This window comes from Tamandua tetradactyla, chromosome 25 (genome assembly GCF_023851605.1).
Source record: "Tamandua tetradactyla isolate mTamTet1 chromosome 25, mTamTet1.pri, whole genome shotgun sequence".
Taxonomy (NCBI): Eukaryota; Metazoa; Chordata; class Mammalia; order Pilosa; family Myrmecophagidae; genus Tamandua; species Tamandua tetradactyla.
Genome location: NC_135351.1, coordinates 1,886,346 through 1,900,815, shown reverse-complemented (window position 1 = coordinate 1,900,815; position 14,470 = coordinate 1,886,346). Strand labels below are relative to the sequence as shown.

At 34.8% G+C, this 14,470-nt stretch overlaps 1 protein-coding gene across 6 annotated transcripts in view; it reads left to right on the top strand.

Moving 5' to 3' along the window:
* The window catches only part of EXOC2 (exocyst complex component 2), a 244,959-nt gene that overhangs the window by 72,379 nt on the left and 158,110 nt on the right, over window positions 1–14,470 (top strand). For 5 of the 6 annotated variants that reach the window (XM_077143501.1, XM_077143502.1, XM_077143496.1 and 2 more), the window contains 2 exons: window positions 7,250–7,363; window positions 8,951–9,075. In XM_077143501.1, coding sequence (XP_076999616.1) covers window positions 7,250–7,363; window positions 8,951–9,075 — 239 coding nt within the window. The remainder of the gene's footprint in view (window positions 1–7,249; window positions 7,364–8,950; window positions 9,076–14,470) is intronic. The other variant, XM_077143499.1, reaches the window with a different exon arrangement.

Sequence of the window (14,470 nt, the reverse complement as noted above, 5' to 3'; positions counted from 1 at the left end):
TTTGCAATTTTTTCTGGCAAAAGAAAGAAGAAGGAGATACCAGGCAGCAAGAAAATGAACAATGAAAATAGGAAGAGATATAGAAACCAAAAGAAAAGGATGTTTTTGGCCAGAAAAATGACTTTTCCAATTGCTTTTTTTTTTTAAGTTACCATCATTTATTTTATTGAACTATTTGACCTCAAATAGAAAAGTCTTATTTTAGAGAAAGAGAAAAGGAAAGGAAAAGACTGGTGTTAAAATACTGATACTTCTCTGACGCACTTTCAGAAATAAAAGCTTTTTTCTCTGAGAGACTGGTGTTTGCACTCAGATTGAATCCCTGAGAATATTTCCTTACTATTTGTCTTTGTTGTTTAATAATGTTATTTGGGAGATTTTTATATAATTAAAAGGTTGGAGAGGATCTGCTTTTAATGTCATCAGAGAAAGAATAATCAGGTCCTAATATTATTTGCTTATTGAAATATATTACTTGAGGAGGCTTGAGGAATCCTGAGTGCTTATAATAAAATATTTAACCATTCTCCTGACATATTTATCAGATTAAAGAACACCTTTGGAAGATCAATCAATGCCTGGTAATCAAAATGCGAATGCTTATGGAAACTCGCCACAGCTGACAGCATGTACAATGTGGAACAATGAACTGTTGCATGGTTTTGTGGCCAGCCCATCTGAATAGGAAAAAGAAAGTGAGAGTAGCAGAATATGCTTTCCTTGTTGCTCTCAGGCCTGACTCAGAGTTTAATAAACACTTTATTGGAGCGCCCAGCGTGTTTGCTGCCGCCTTTCAGCCCGCAAGTTCAACAGCTGGCATTTATTGGTCGCCTCTGACTGCTAAAGTCCTTCCTATTCCTAAGTTTTTAGCTGATGTTTTTGCACACATGGTGCCTTGATACTTATAAAAATGTTACTAATTGCTCAGAAAAAATAACTTCATTTTGAATTCAGACTAGGATTTGCTTGTAAAAAGTCTGTATTTCTGATTTATTATGCTGATTGTCACAAAAATATGTGCTCTCTGCCCGGCTTAAGTTGTAAAGGAGACAGAGTTCTAAACTAAGAAAGAAGGTAAAAACAGTTGCAGATTATGCAAAATCCTTCACTAGGTTTTGCTTCTTGAGAGTAATATTTATTAGCCTTACAGTACAATATTTATAGGTAAATGTTTTGGAGACCGTGCAAAATGTCTGGAGACACTCTGAGGAGTGTGCGTGCCTCAGAGTGGAGCTTTGCTCCTGTCTTTATATGATCTCAAATTATTTGTGAAATTATTAGATGGCTATCTAGAATAGTAGATTAATATATTTCTAATAACTTTATTTTTCATGTGGGTTTTATGGGTGATCCAAATCTGATTTTTTTACTAGTTGGTTTAGCTTTCTAACAGGAGAAGGTGACCAATTTTCCCACTATTTTTAGGAAACAAGGAAATTTGACAATAAAATAATTCTTAGTATCAGATGCAGAGAAGAGCCTTGGATATAGTCACCTTTTTTTTATAGGAAGAATTTTGTGACTATTATATAATGCCTAGTTCCAGAAACTGTGCCAGCCCCTAGAAAAGCCCAACAACAAAACCTTCATAATATTTAATACATCAGAGTGAAAACCATGTTCCTAATAATCTAAAGCTATAAGAAATGAGTAGAATATACACACACACTTAAAAGAACTACATTGGCCCACTTTTACTATGTAAGCCTCCACCCCACCCCCGTTTTTCATCTTTCCATCTGTTAAATCAAGAAAACATGTTTTCTCATTGCAAACACAGGTTAACTCAGCTACAGCCAGACCTTACGGTGTGTGGAGTGGTTAGAATTTTTCCTCTAAATGACTTCTGTTGTTTTGCATGCTACATGAACCATTACTATAGAGCATATTCATACATGAAAGTGAATGCTGACATGTTAAGAACATTCCTGTAAGTTTTATATCTGTCTACTCAATCAAGGGCCTGGATATTCCTGTGGCATGGGGCAAAACCAATTCAGAAGATTTAAACCTGAGCTTGCAGTGCCATCTAATGGAAAACATATTTTTATAGGCGTGAAAAGCATGTCAACAATGGAAACTGTGTTTTTGATTCCTTGATGAAAATATTTTATGAGTTTACAAAGTTAAGCACATGTTACTTCTTTTTTCTGTAACTCCATGTTTTAGTAAATTCAAAATGTAGGCTGTCTGAATTACCCAGAATTCATGTTGCTTTTAACTGACTTGCTGAGCCATCTCTCAGTCTCCTTCCCTTGGAGATTTAAAGTTCACAATCCAATTATTCTGAAGAAACATTAAATTTTAACAGTTAGTACCTCATTAGCTACATTGACATAGTGCTTCTTCTTTTCCTATTACTATTAGGATGATTAACAATTTTCTTCATTCTAAATCAGTACTTCCTCCATTCTCCTCCTAAACCTCTATCATTCTAGATTCGTAGCTGTGGTTTTATTTCATACCAGGATTCTCTGGTTCTTTGTTGACGTTAAGAAACGCTGGATTCAAATCTTGACTATTTACATTTTAACTTCTGAGATTGTTTCCCTGTCTGTATATGGAAATATGTAAGTCTCTTATTAATGAGAATCAAGTGAAATGATGCTTATGATAGTCTGTAAAATATAAGAACTAATTGAGTATAAGGAATAAAAGTAGCAGCAAATAACACTTTTGAGCTTTTTTTTTGTATGTCTGAGACTACTTAGCCCTCCACATTCATTATTTGCTTTAATTCTCATAACGTCTCTGTGAGGAAGATATTATTCTCATGAATGAATGGACCCTTAGAGAATTTATATAACTTCCCCAAGATCCTACAGACAGATCTAGCAAACTTCACAATTGAACCCAGCAAACCTGCACTTTAAACTACTACCTGTTGCTACTGCCTCCCATTATAAATATTGAGATGTCCTCTGTAGTTTGCAATATGTTCCCTATAGTGCTTTGTTGATTCTTGGCATTGTCATTTATTTTTCTTCCAGGATCATAAATATATTTGAGCCTGTTTTTTGGGATATAATATTGACTCAGGATGCCTTCACCTCCAAGTAACAAAAAATGAAAACTCATTTGGCTTAAACAAAACAGGGTATTATTTTCTCATAATACATAAGGTCTAAATATGATGGCTCCAAGATTGGTTGAGTCAGTGGCTTATGCCACTGAGATGTGCGGAACCTAGATTTGCTCTTTCTACATCCCTTAGCATAAAACTGATTTCTTTAGTAATTACAAAATGGACTTACTAGTTCCTGTGTTGAAACTGGACCCAGTGATATCCAGGGCAGAAGGAAAGGCACTGTATTTCCTCGGTCCTCCTCAAAAGTATAGAGACCTTTTCCAGAAATACTCTAGAAGATATCATTAGTCAAAGCAGTCACCCCATAATTAGCAAGGGGCGTGTGAGAACCATGATTGACTTAGAATAATTTCTGTTGACTCAAATCAGAGCACCTGGGTGTATGGGACTGTCAGCAGAGAGGATCCAGAATAAATGTTGGGACACTAGCCTGCAGTGTCTGCTAAAAGTGGGGTCTCTGTTTCTGTACAACTAACAAGTTGTCCTGGACTTAATCTTATGATTTCAGGCAAATTATTTGATATCTCTGCTTTCGGAGTTTGTCGTCTTTAAAATATGTTTGATTCCTAGTATAGGTTTAAGTACTGTTCTTTCAATTTAAGTAGATTTGGTAAGATTGATACAAGAGTTTTAATGCCTTTAGTAAGAAATCACTATAGAATAAACTCAGTCTGAGGGATAATTATGAAGGTTTGGGTACTATGAGATAGTATTTTCACCAAGGGAGCCAATGTTCTGATGCCTGAAGGAGCTGGATTTGTATGGAAATGAGATTCTAGTGGCAGAACGGAGGCTCTCGGTGTTACACTCTGTGCCTGGAGCAGGCGCTTGACCAGGTGTCTAAGGCACCTCTTTTTCCCTTACCTTTAAGGTCTCACCACCCCTCTTGCTCCCTCTTTGTCCTGCCAATGGCATGGGGCACCCGTGATTGAGGAGATGAGGGTGCAGAGCCTCGAAGCACCTGGTGACAGGGCCCCAGCTGGGTTCTGGAATGAGATCAGTCAGTTCATATTCCCTCTGGGCACAGAGGGGGAGAGAGAAGTCCCTCAGTGGCAGGGTTTCTCAGCATCTTCTGGAGTTCCCACTAGAGGTCAGGCCCACAGGATAAAAAAATGAGATGTGTTTATATTTGTAAAAGTTGCAGTGTAGTACTTTGTACTACAATGTACTAGGGTTTATAGAAGTATACAAATGATCTTTCATGAATTATAACCAATGTACACCACTATTACAAAGTGTTAATAATAGGTTGGTATATGGGAGAAATTACACAATGTAAGCTATGGACTATTCTTAAAATAGTACTATTTCAATACTCATTCCTCAATTGTAGCAAAGCAACCACACTAATGCTAAGTTTCAACAATAGAAGTATATGGGAATATAGTTTTTATATGACTTTTCTGTAAACCTACAGCTTCTCTAATTAAAAAATAATAATTTTTAAAAACATTATGCCAAATGACAGAAATCAGACATAAAGTACTATATATTGTATGATTCCATTTATTTAAAATATAAATATAAATAAATATTTGGAGATAGAAATAGATTAATGATTATGTAAGGCTGAGGAAGGATAGAGGGATTGAAAGGTGACTGCTAAGTGGTATGGGGTTTTCCTTTTGGAGAAATGAAAAGGTTCTAAAATTGATTGTGGTGATGAATGCACAACTCTTTGAATATAATAAAAAGCCATAGATTGTACACTTTGGATGAATTGTATGATATATGACTGTATCTCAATAAAATGGCTTTTTTTTAAAGGATTCAAATGAATTTTAAATATTTAATATGAAGTTGGAGATTTTAGATAGCCGCACAATTTCTAACTATTTTAAATGTTTGAATTTCTAACATATTTTAAATAGTCCTTTTTCTTCAGTGTCAGGTACTTTTTTTTTTTTTTTTAAACTAAATATGTCCAGTGTGATTTAACTGTAAGATCTGTGAAGACTTTAAGACCTATGGAAGCTGGAGCTCCATCAGTGAGTCTGAATGGAAGATGCCCCCAGATTAGCCTGGAGATTGGGCCTCGGCCCTACGAAGGGACTGGGTTGGAGGGGCCTCAGTGAACCTAGGAGAATACTCACAAGACAAAAAGGCTCGAGATACCTGACAATTATCTGTGACAAGACAATCACTAACCACGAACTTTCCATTCTTACTTTTTTTTGAAACAGTAGCTAAGCAGAGAAGGCACAAAAGCCTATCACTTTCTCCCCAAAACCAGCAACCCACTGTTGATCTTACCTGAGGGGAAAAAGGGACTTGTGCTAACCTTTCAGGGGAGCCTGACCATTAATCCTGGGCTTGGCTGTCTAATTCCTGAAGGGAGGCTGCGTTTGCAAATTAATGTGCTCTCAGGACTGCTTCTCAGATAAGAGTCAGAAAAAATCCTTGGACCTGCCATGTTTCCACCCAGGGTAGGGATAATTGCTATTACTGAATATGTTTTAAAGAAACCCTGGGTTATATAATAACGTTGTGTTCTCTTCATACCCACTGAGCTGGGTTTATTCAGTGTTTCAGGGTGAGGGATACATTTCAGTCAGTGGGGACAGTAGCTGCCATAGAGACAGAAGTAGAGGAAACTATGGAATGGGTAGGAAACTATCATCCATGTGAGGTTACTGAAGCTTCAGTTTGAGGGTTCGAGTGATAGGAAATGAGTCTTGAGAGAGATTCAGGGCTTAGATCATGAGGAGTTCTGAAGTCTTCTCTGGAGTGCGGACTTCATGCAGACTGCAGAGCCCTCAGTGGAACCTGCTGAGTTGTGCACTGGTGGGTGCCTTTCCTTGCTGCTTCTACTCTCAGATACAACCTTCTGGCATCCACCATGGAGCATGACATTTAGTATATCCTTATTAAATATTTGAATGAATAAATGAATCAATTTAGAAATAGATCTTAAAAATAAAGGCAAGAATGATATACCAACACCAAACCAACAGTGTTCTTGTAAACCCTAAAGAATGCCCAGAGCTCTGAGATACTGTAAAAGTTTCACTCACTAAGTTATTTTTCAGAAACCTAAGACCTCTAGGTGGTTCCTAGGCCAGATAAGCCCTGAAACCCAGAGTTACCAGTCTTTCCAAGAACATTAAGCAGTTGCATCCCCCAACCCTATAATGTCGACACCCCTTTACAACATGAAGAAGTTAGAATGGTCATTGCCCAAATATCCCTAAAGATTGGGAGAAGGATCAAAGGAAAAGGAGGAGTTATAACAGAAGATAGGTTTTAACAAATTGCTATGACTACTGAATCATTATATTGATACTTCATTTTAGTCTCCGGTGTCTTAGAGCAGCTCAAACGAAATACCTGAAATTGTGGAACTGTAACCCATATCATACTTTGAAATTTCTTCTATAATTACTTGTTAAAATATACTTCAAAATTTATTGCTTTTTTGTACATGTTATATTTCATAATAAAAAATGTTAAAAAATGCAGACAAGAAAGAGCTGCAGATAATGTATAGTCTATTATTTTCAAAAGATTGCCTTAAAATTATTTTAGACATGAACATTTAAGTATGAATGCTATATATAGTTTGATCTAATTTTATTAGTACTCATGATTTTTTAGGCATTAATATATCTTCAAACAGCTTTCATGTAGGTCTCTAACAAGAAAGCATTTTAACAAACTGATTTAATATGTAAAAATTTCAGTGTATTCAAATCTTCATTTTTATTCACTGAGTGAAAAATTATTTCATATTTTGATAGATTTTCTAAAATGTCAACCCAGTCTGATGTTTTAAATCCTCTTTAAATGTTATATTCCTTATTGATGTAATTTCTGTATTTTAACTTGTTTCCTTATATATGCAAAGTTTATATGATAGGAAATCAGCTATAATGCTGAATATATTTTGTATGTATTTGTTAAAATCATATACTTTTTTTTTTTTTTTTTTTTTACATGCGCAGGTACCGGGAAATGGCAGGCAAGCGTCCTTGCCTGCTGAGCCACCATGGCCCGCCCATCATATACATTCTTGAGAGTACATTATGTAATATATAATGTATAGTGTTTAAATAGTTATTTAATGTTTGTATTCATATTTGTTCTCTAGGTACTCTGTGGTGTCTATTAAGATTTTTGTAATAATAGCAGTTGAAATATATTTAAGCCCTTTTTCTCCCTCAGAAGCAGATTTCCCCAGAAGGACTTAGAAATACTTTTCCACGGAATGAGTGCTGATTTTACAAGTGAGAATTTTTCGGCTGCCTGGTATCTTATAGAGAACCACTCAACCACCAGGTTAGTAAGTGTTGGATTATCAGCAGTTAATGTATTCACTCCGATATTGATAGTATTATACAATAGCCAGGGTTTTAGGTCTTAGTTCTGCCACCTTTGAGCCCTTTTGACTTGGTGTGAGCCAGGGAACACCTCAGGAAATCTATTTCCTTATTTGTAAGATGAGTTTATAAATTAGAGGACCTGTTTCCTGCTATAATTTTGTTTCTATATGTGTTGTTTTTACAGCCACATAAAACTTCTGGAGCCTCAGCTGGATACAGAAACTCATCTTTGCAATACAGAAACTAATCTTTACCGTGTAATCTCTCCTTCTCAACACAGAAATGTTAAGACCTGATATAAAATCATAAACATATCACCTGCCCTGACCCTAAAAGGAACAAAGGAAAATGAGTTGGTTTATCAAGATCAGACTTAGAATTAGCCTAAAAATAGACAAGGTTATATATCCAAATTAACATGCTTCTGTTTGCTAGTTACATTTTAAGTACAGGTTTGGAATGTATTTGCAAGATTGTTGTAAGGCAATTATATTCATAGACAGTGTCTGAATAAATGAATGGTTTACTCCTTCAAATTCATATTCTTGAGTAGTCAACTTGTTAAAATATCCCTTAAGATAAATTTGTCCTTCACTTATTAGAATGAAAGTCAGTACTAAAAAACTGAGGGAAAGTTGGTATTTATACATAGAGTAAATTTGGCCTGAAACCTTTTTTTTTTTTACATGGACAGACTCCGGGAATCAAGCTGGGGCATGGCAGGGGTGAATTCTGCCACTGAACCCACCGTTGTACCACCCCTGATATATTTTTAAAGCATATACCTGAAATGAATTCTTTCATTTTAGTAGATGGCTCTAATTTATATTATGGACATGATTTTTGTATTATAAGTCACAAATTATATGTGTTTTCAAGTACATATTCAAAGTTCTATATTCATATATTTTTCTTTAGCTGAAATGGAAATAAAACCTCTGAAATATAGATGCCTCCCTGTTTTTCCCCTGAGCAATAGAAAAAATACTGTGTTCTTCTCAATGATTTACATTGTGAATTGACCCACAGGTTTTATGTAATCTTGCTATTTGTGGGAGAGAACTGAGTATTAAAGCGGTGAGCATAACATCATGTTCAACTCACATCAGAAATACTTAAAAATGTACAAAGGAATTCCACCATTTAATATATTGTTCACACTTGATGATCTATGTTTTTCTTTTAAGATTCTTATCTTGTGTAGATGATCCTCGAAACCCTTCCTGGGCAAATCATATTTATTTTATATATATTATAAAAGTATTGACAGTATTTACTTCTGAAGGGGTCTGACATATTTGAAAATACCACTTGAGGGCTCCAAGACTCTTTTATCACTGTTGTAATTTAAGCACTAATAATTAAAAAGTTTAGATTTAGGTAAGAATTTGAAAGCTTTTTGTTTTCATCTGGTTACATATTTATTAATCTGCATGTTTCTTGACATAGATTCAGTATTCCTAGTATTTTATACTTAATGAATTTTGTTTCTTTTTTGCTTATTAGGTGTCTTAAACATTTGTTTTGTTTTTTTTCATTTCAGTTTTGAACAGCTCAAAATGGCAGTCAGCAACCTGAAGAAACAGGCTAATAAGAAGAATGAAGGCAGCTTAGCGTACGTGAAAGGAGGTCTGAGCACTTTCTTTGAGGCACAGGATGCCCTCTCAGGTAAGGTGATACCCTGAGTCATCTGCAGGGCTTCCATAATGGAAATGGGACACTGTGCTTGCAGAGTATTTACAGGGTGTGACATTAGCCCTGTATTTATAAAAGTAGAGATCTAAAATGTGCCGTAAATATTTGCTGCAGACTAGGCTGGAGTCTCTTTGAAGGCTTGTTGCTTTAAATATTTGCCTGTTAGGCTTTTTGTGGACTTGTCCTATGTATGTGAGATGGGAGATGACAGCCTGTCTGTGATGCCCAGTCCCTGGGGCTGATGACACACTTAAATCCCAATGGGTAAATTCTAGAATTTTTTTTTTAATCCTTATATTGCCATCAATACCATATACATGCTAATTCTGTAACTGCTATAATTATGCAACTGTGACCCAATGTGTATTCAGTTTGGAAAGGGCGGTTGATGATATATCATTCTTTTTAGCCATTACCCCCTCAGCCTCTACTCTGATATTAAATAGCAGTATCATAGTTTTAGACATTTCAGTGAAAGATATTATTAATTTAAAAAAAACATAGTTAATAAAAATTAGATTGTGTATCTAGTAGAAAATGAAATATGTTAATTGAAAATTAACCTAAATCTTTTTTAGAGCTAAGATACCTATAACTAAGTACTTATATAGCTAAGTACCTAGTAACTCTTATCTGTGTAAATTGAGGCCAAAAAAACACAAGAAATTTTCTGTTTCTTCAAAACAGAAGAAAATGCTTAATTTTTTAAAAATTAATTTGTGTTCTTAAAGTACAGACCTCTTTTACTTATTTTTAGAACCTTCTTCCCATGTCCAAACATACATAGTTGACTTCTGGTTGATTCATTTTCATATGAATAATCTTTCCTTCAGGTATTAGGTTAGACTTTTTTTTTTGCATGAGACACTGGGAATCGAATCCAGGTCTCCAGAATGGCAGGCAACAAGTCTGCCATTGAGCCACCATTGCACTCAAATTAGACAAAAGTCTAATAGGTTAGACTTTTGAAGGGGTAAAAATGTATCTAGGAAGGAATAGGAAATGTGTTAATCTTTTATAAATTCTCTGTGCCTTCCTTCTTTGTGGCTGCCTTTTTTTCTTTGTATTCCCTCTAAGTTATCAATAATCTTACTCTGTCAAAATAGAAACCTGAGCATATGTGGACAGAGTTTAGTATTTTCAAGTATTAAAGATGGTTATTAAGATGTCTAATAGCTGTGCAAATGATAATTTGCCATATGTGATTATCAGTTCTAATAAATTGCTGTAATTAAAATGATTTCATTTAGCAAAAATGTTTGACTTTTCTGTCTCCCTTCCTTTTTTAAACATATGTGTATAAATACATGTGTTTATTTGTTTTTGGTTATCATTAGTTCTCATATCTACAAATGGGCTTAGGACAACTCCCAGGGGCTGCAAGATTTTAAGAAATTTTTGGTACATTAAATGTATGTAGTCTCATTCATTAGAGATTCCCCTAACAGGATATTGGCAACTTAAAGTATAGCAAAGATAATGGGGACCAACGGCTAGTAAGCAAGTGATTATATTGCATTTAGAAAATGATTTTAGTAGTAAATTTGAAAACTTAGACGTGTATATATTTACAGCTTTTTTTTTGATCTAAAAGAAATACATATTACAGAAATACTGAAACAGTTAAAGAAAAGGTAAGAACTACCTATAATCCTATTGTGAACATAGTTGCATTAGTATTTTGTTATATTTTAATCTTTTTTTTTTTTTTTTTAGTATGTATGAGTACATATTACAAAGTTAGGATTATATTGTATATACAGTTGTATATCCTAGAAACATATTTTATTCTCTAGATGAAACCTATTGCTTCCCTTGATTATTTTAATACATTGTAGCATTTGTTAATACATAGTTTTTAAAACTTTTTCTGACTATAATCTTAAGTAAAATTGATCTGCGTTCTTAAGTGCTTTCTGGGTTAGGTTTTAGTGTTAATGTTATACAGAATCATGTGTTTATGGACATTTATGTGTGTGTACTCTGCAGTGGATTTTGTAGATGAGCAGTTATATTGAAAAGATCAAATACTTAAAATCATCTGCTCAGGTAATTTGTTTTATCTTTCTGTTAGCAAATTTTCATACATGTTAAAAATAGAATAGTATAATAATCCCCATATACCTATCGCTTAGATTTTACAGTTGATTAATAGTTTCCATATTTGCTTAATCACTGCTAGTTTGAAAGGATGTATGTCCCCTAGAAAAGACATGTTTAATCAAAATCCCATTTCATAAAGGTAGAATGATTCCTATTCAATACCGTATGTTTGAAACTAATCAGATCATCTCCCTGGATGATGTGATTTAGTCAAGAGTGGCTGCAAAACTGGATTAGGTGACGACATTTCCCCTCCATTTGGGTGGGTCTTGATGGGTTTATTGGACTCCTATAAAAGAGGAAACATTTTGGAGAATGGAGATTCGGAGAGAACAGAGAAGAACTATATAGCCACAAGAAGCAGAGTTCACCAGCCAGCAACCTTTGGAGATGAAGAAAGAAAATGCCTCCTGGGGAGCTTCATGAAACAGGAAGCCAGGAGAAGAAGCGAGCAGATGACACCATGTTCGCCATGTGCCCTTCCAGATGAGAGAGGAACCCTGACCGTGTTCACCATGTGCCTTTCCAGATGAAAGAGAAACTCTGACTGTGTTCACCATGTGCCTTCTCACTTGAGAGAGAAACCCTGAACTTCATCGGCCTACTTAACCAAGGTCTCTTTCCCTGGATGGATGCCTTTGGCTGGACAGTTCTACAGATTTGTTTTAATTGGGACATTTTCTCAGCCTTAAACCTGTGAACTAGCAGCTTATTAAATTCCCCTTTTAAAAGCCATTCCGTTTCTGGTATATTGCATTCTGGCAGCTAGCAAACTAGAACAATCACCGTTTGTTTTGTTTTGTTTTAATCATTGTTTTTTGAGGCTGATTTGTTTGCCAGTGGATTTTAAAATAAATGACGTTTCTTTCATATATGCCTTAGTATGAATCCTTCCAAATAAGGGCATTTTCTTATATATCACTATAGCATTATCATAGCTATAAAAAAAAGGTAGCTATAATTCCTTAATATTACCTAATTCCTAGTACATATTCACATTTCCTCCAATTACCCCCAAACTTTCTTTATTTTTTAGTTGGTTTGTCCAAATCAATATTCAGATAAGGTTCAAACATTGTACTTGATTTTTAAGTCTCTTAAGCCTCCTAAAATAGAACCCCTCACATTCCCTACCGTGTCTTGTTTTTCATGCTATTGATTTCTTGAAGAAGATTTTCCTTGAGGCTGTCTCATATTCTGGATTTGACCGATTACTTACTTCCTTATGGTGTCATGTAACTTTTTTTCTCCTTCTTTATATTGCTTTATATTGCTCGGACTTATCTAAATGAGCACTAGAAAATAATCAGTTTCAGCACTTTGGGCCATAGTGCTGCATGTTTCCTATTTTACTGCATTAAGAGTCAGTTAATGTCTAGTAGTTCCTTCTTCAGTGATGCTCACCTGTGGTTCAGGTGGTGTGGCACAGACAGGTCTCTTACACTTAAAATTTCTGCCGTCTGTGTTCTGCTTATTTTGTTATGTTTTTCCCCTGAAAACCTCTACTTAATCAACATTTACAAGGTTTTTAAATCATTCATGTTTTGGTTCCTTTCATTAACAAATTAAGTTTATTTATATATACTACTACCATTTTCTTACATTGATTCCTTAGTGAAGGTTTTTTGTGTTTTTAAAATTCACAACTTTACATTTTTCTCTTTGTTTCTAGTAATTGCTGGTGGATATTTTGTTTTTAAACAGTTTATTTCTAGTCTTGTAGTACTGTGAACAGAGAATATGCTTCCTAATATATACCCATTTTCTGTAACTGTGCCAGAAATTAAAAAAAAAAAAGGCATGTTCTCTTCAGGGTTCACTGTTTGATATAGTATCAATGTCTGATCAATTACCTTATTTAAATCTAGGTTGTTTATAATAAACATGTTGTAGGCAAATCTCCCTTCTTGATTTGGGTCTTTTTTTTTTTTTTAATAAAACTTGTGTTTGCTTTGTCACTTTTGATGTCTTGGATTCTCATTTGATATTAATACTTATAATATTAATAACTGCACAGATAGGCAGTCCCCAAAGCAACCCTCAGGTTCATTATTTGACTAGAAAGATTCACAGAACACACTGAAAACTTTTACACTCATGGCTATTTTTATTACAGGGAAGGATACAGATTAAAGTCAGCCAAGGGACGTGCTACATAGGACAGAGACTTGGGAGTCCAAATGCGGAGCTTCCAGTTATCCCCTGCTTGTGGAATCATGGACAGCATTCATTCTCCCAGTAGTGATATATGACCACATGTGCAAAGTATTGTCAGTTAGGGAAACGCACACGTGAGCTTTGGGTGTCCGGGGTCTTTACTGGGGCTCGATCAGGTAGACATGATCAACTGCCCAGTTGGCTGACCTTAATGTTCAGCCCCTCTGGAGACGTAGTTGATAACTGCATGATCCAGAGCCCCCACCATAAATCACTTATTAGGTTATCTTTTGTGGCTCAAGGCCCCCAGGTTAAAAAAGACTTTTTTGAACGGGTAGGACATTCCAGGAGCTTACAGGTTGCCTTTCAAGGGCTGACCTTTATTGGACAACATTAAATTCTGTACTATACAATAACCTAATATTAACATTCATACCCCTTCCTTTTGTATGCTTTTGCTTGATGTACTATCCAACATATTCTTGTAATGTTTCAGAAATGTTCTTTTTGGCTTGTCTCTTGTGAACGATATGTGATAGGATTTTAGTTTTTATGCCATTCTGAGAGGATTTGCCTTTCAATACAAGGATTAATTTTAGCAATTTACATTTATCATAACAAGTTTTTGTCCTTTTGTCTTTTTCTTTCTTGTTGTTCTCTTCTTACTCTTTGTTTTCCCCCTATGCTGTATAGTTAGCAGATTTAGAAGAAATGTTTTTAAATTCTGTTGTGTTATCTTTGACTTCTATTATGTATGACAAGAGTATAATGCAGCTTACTTTCTATGCCTTTCCTATTTCCTTGTCTTAATTTGAATCTGAAGTTATAGACCCAGCTTCTTATTTTACTTTTTCTTTTCCATTTCAGTATTCTTTTTCTAGGTTTATTATTATTGTTGTGGTTTTTTGCATCTAATCTTTCTAAAATGTTTTTACCACAATCATTTTAAGTAATATATACACATAAATTTAATTGTTAAAGTTTATTGCCACTCCTTTTGTAGTTCATCTTTCCTGTCTTCGAATTTCTGGTTTTGCACAGTGGGCTATATCCTTTGTACATGAAGAACCAGATAATTATTTTCTGAAGACACTAATGTATTATTATC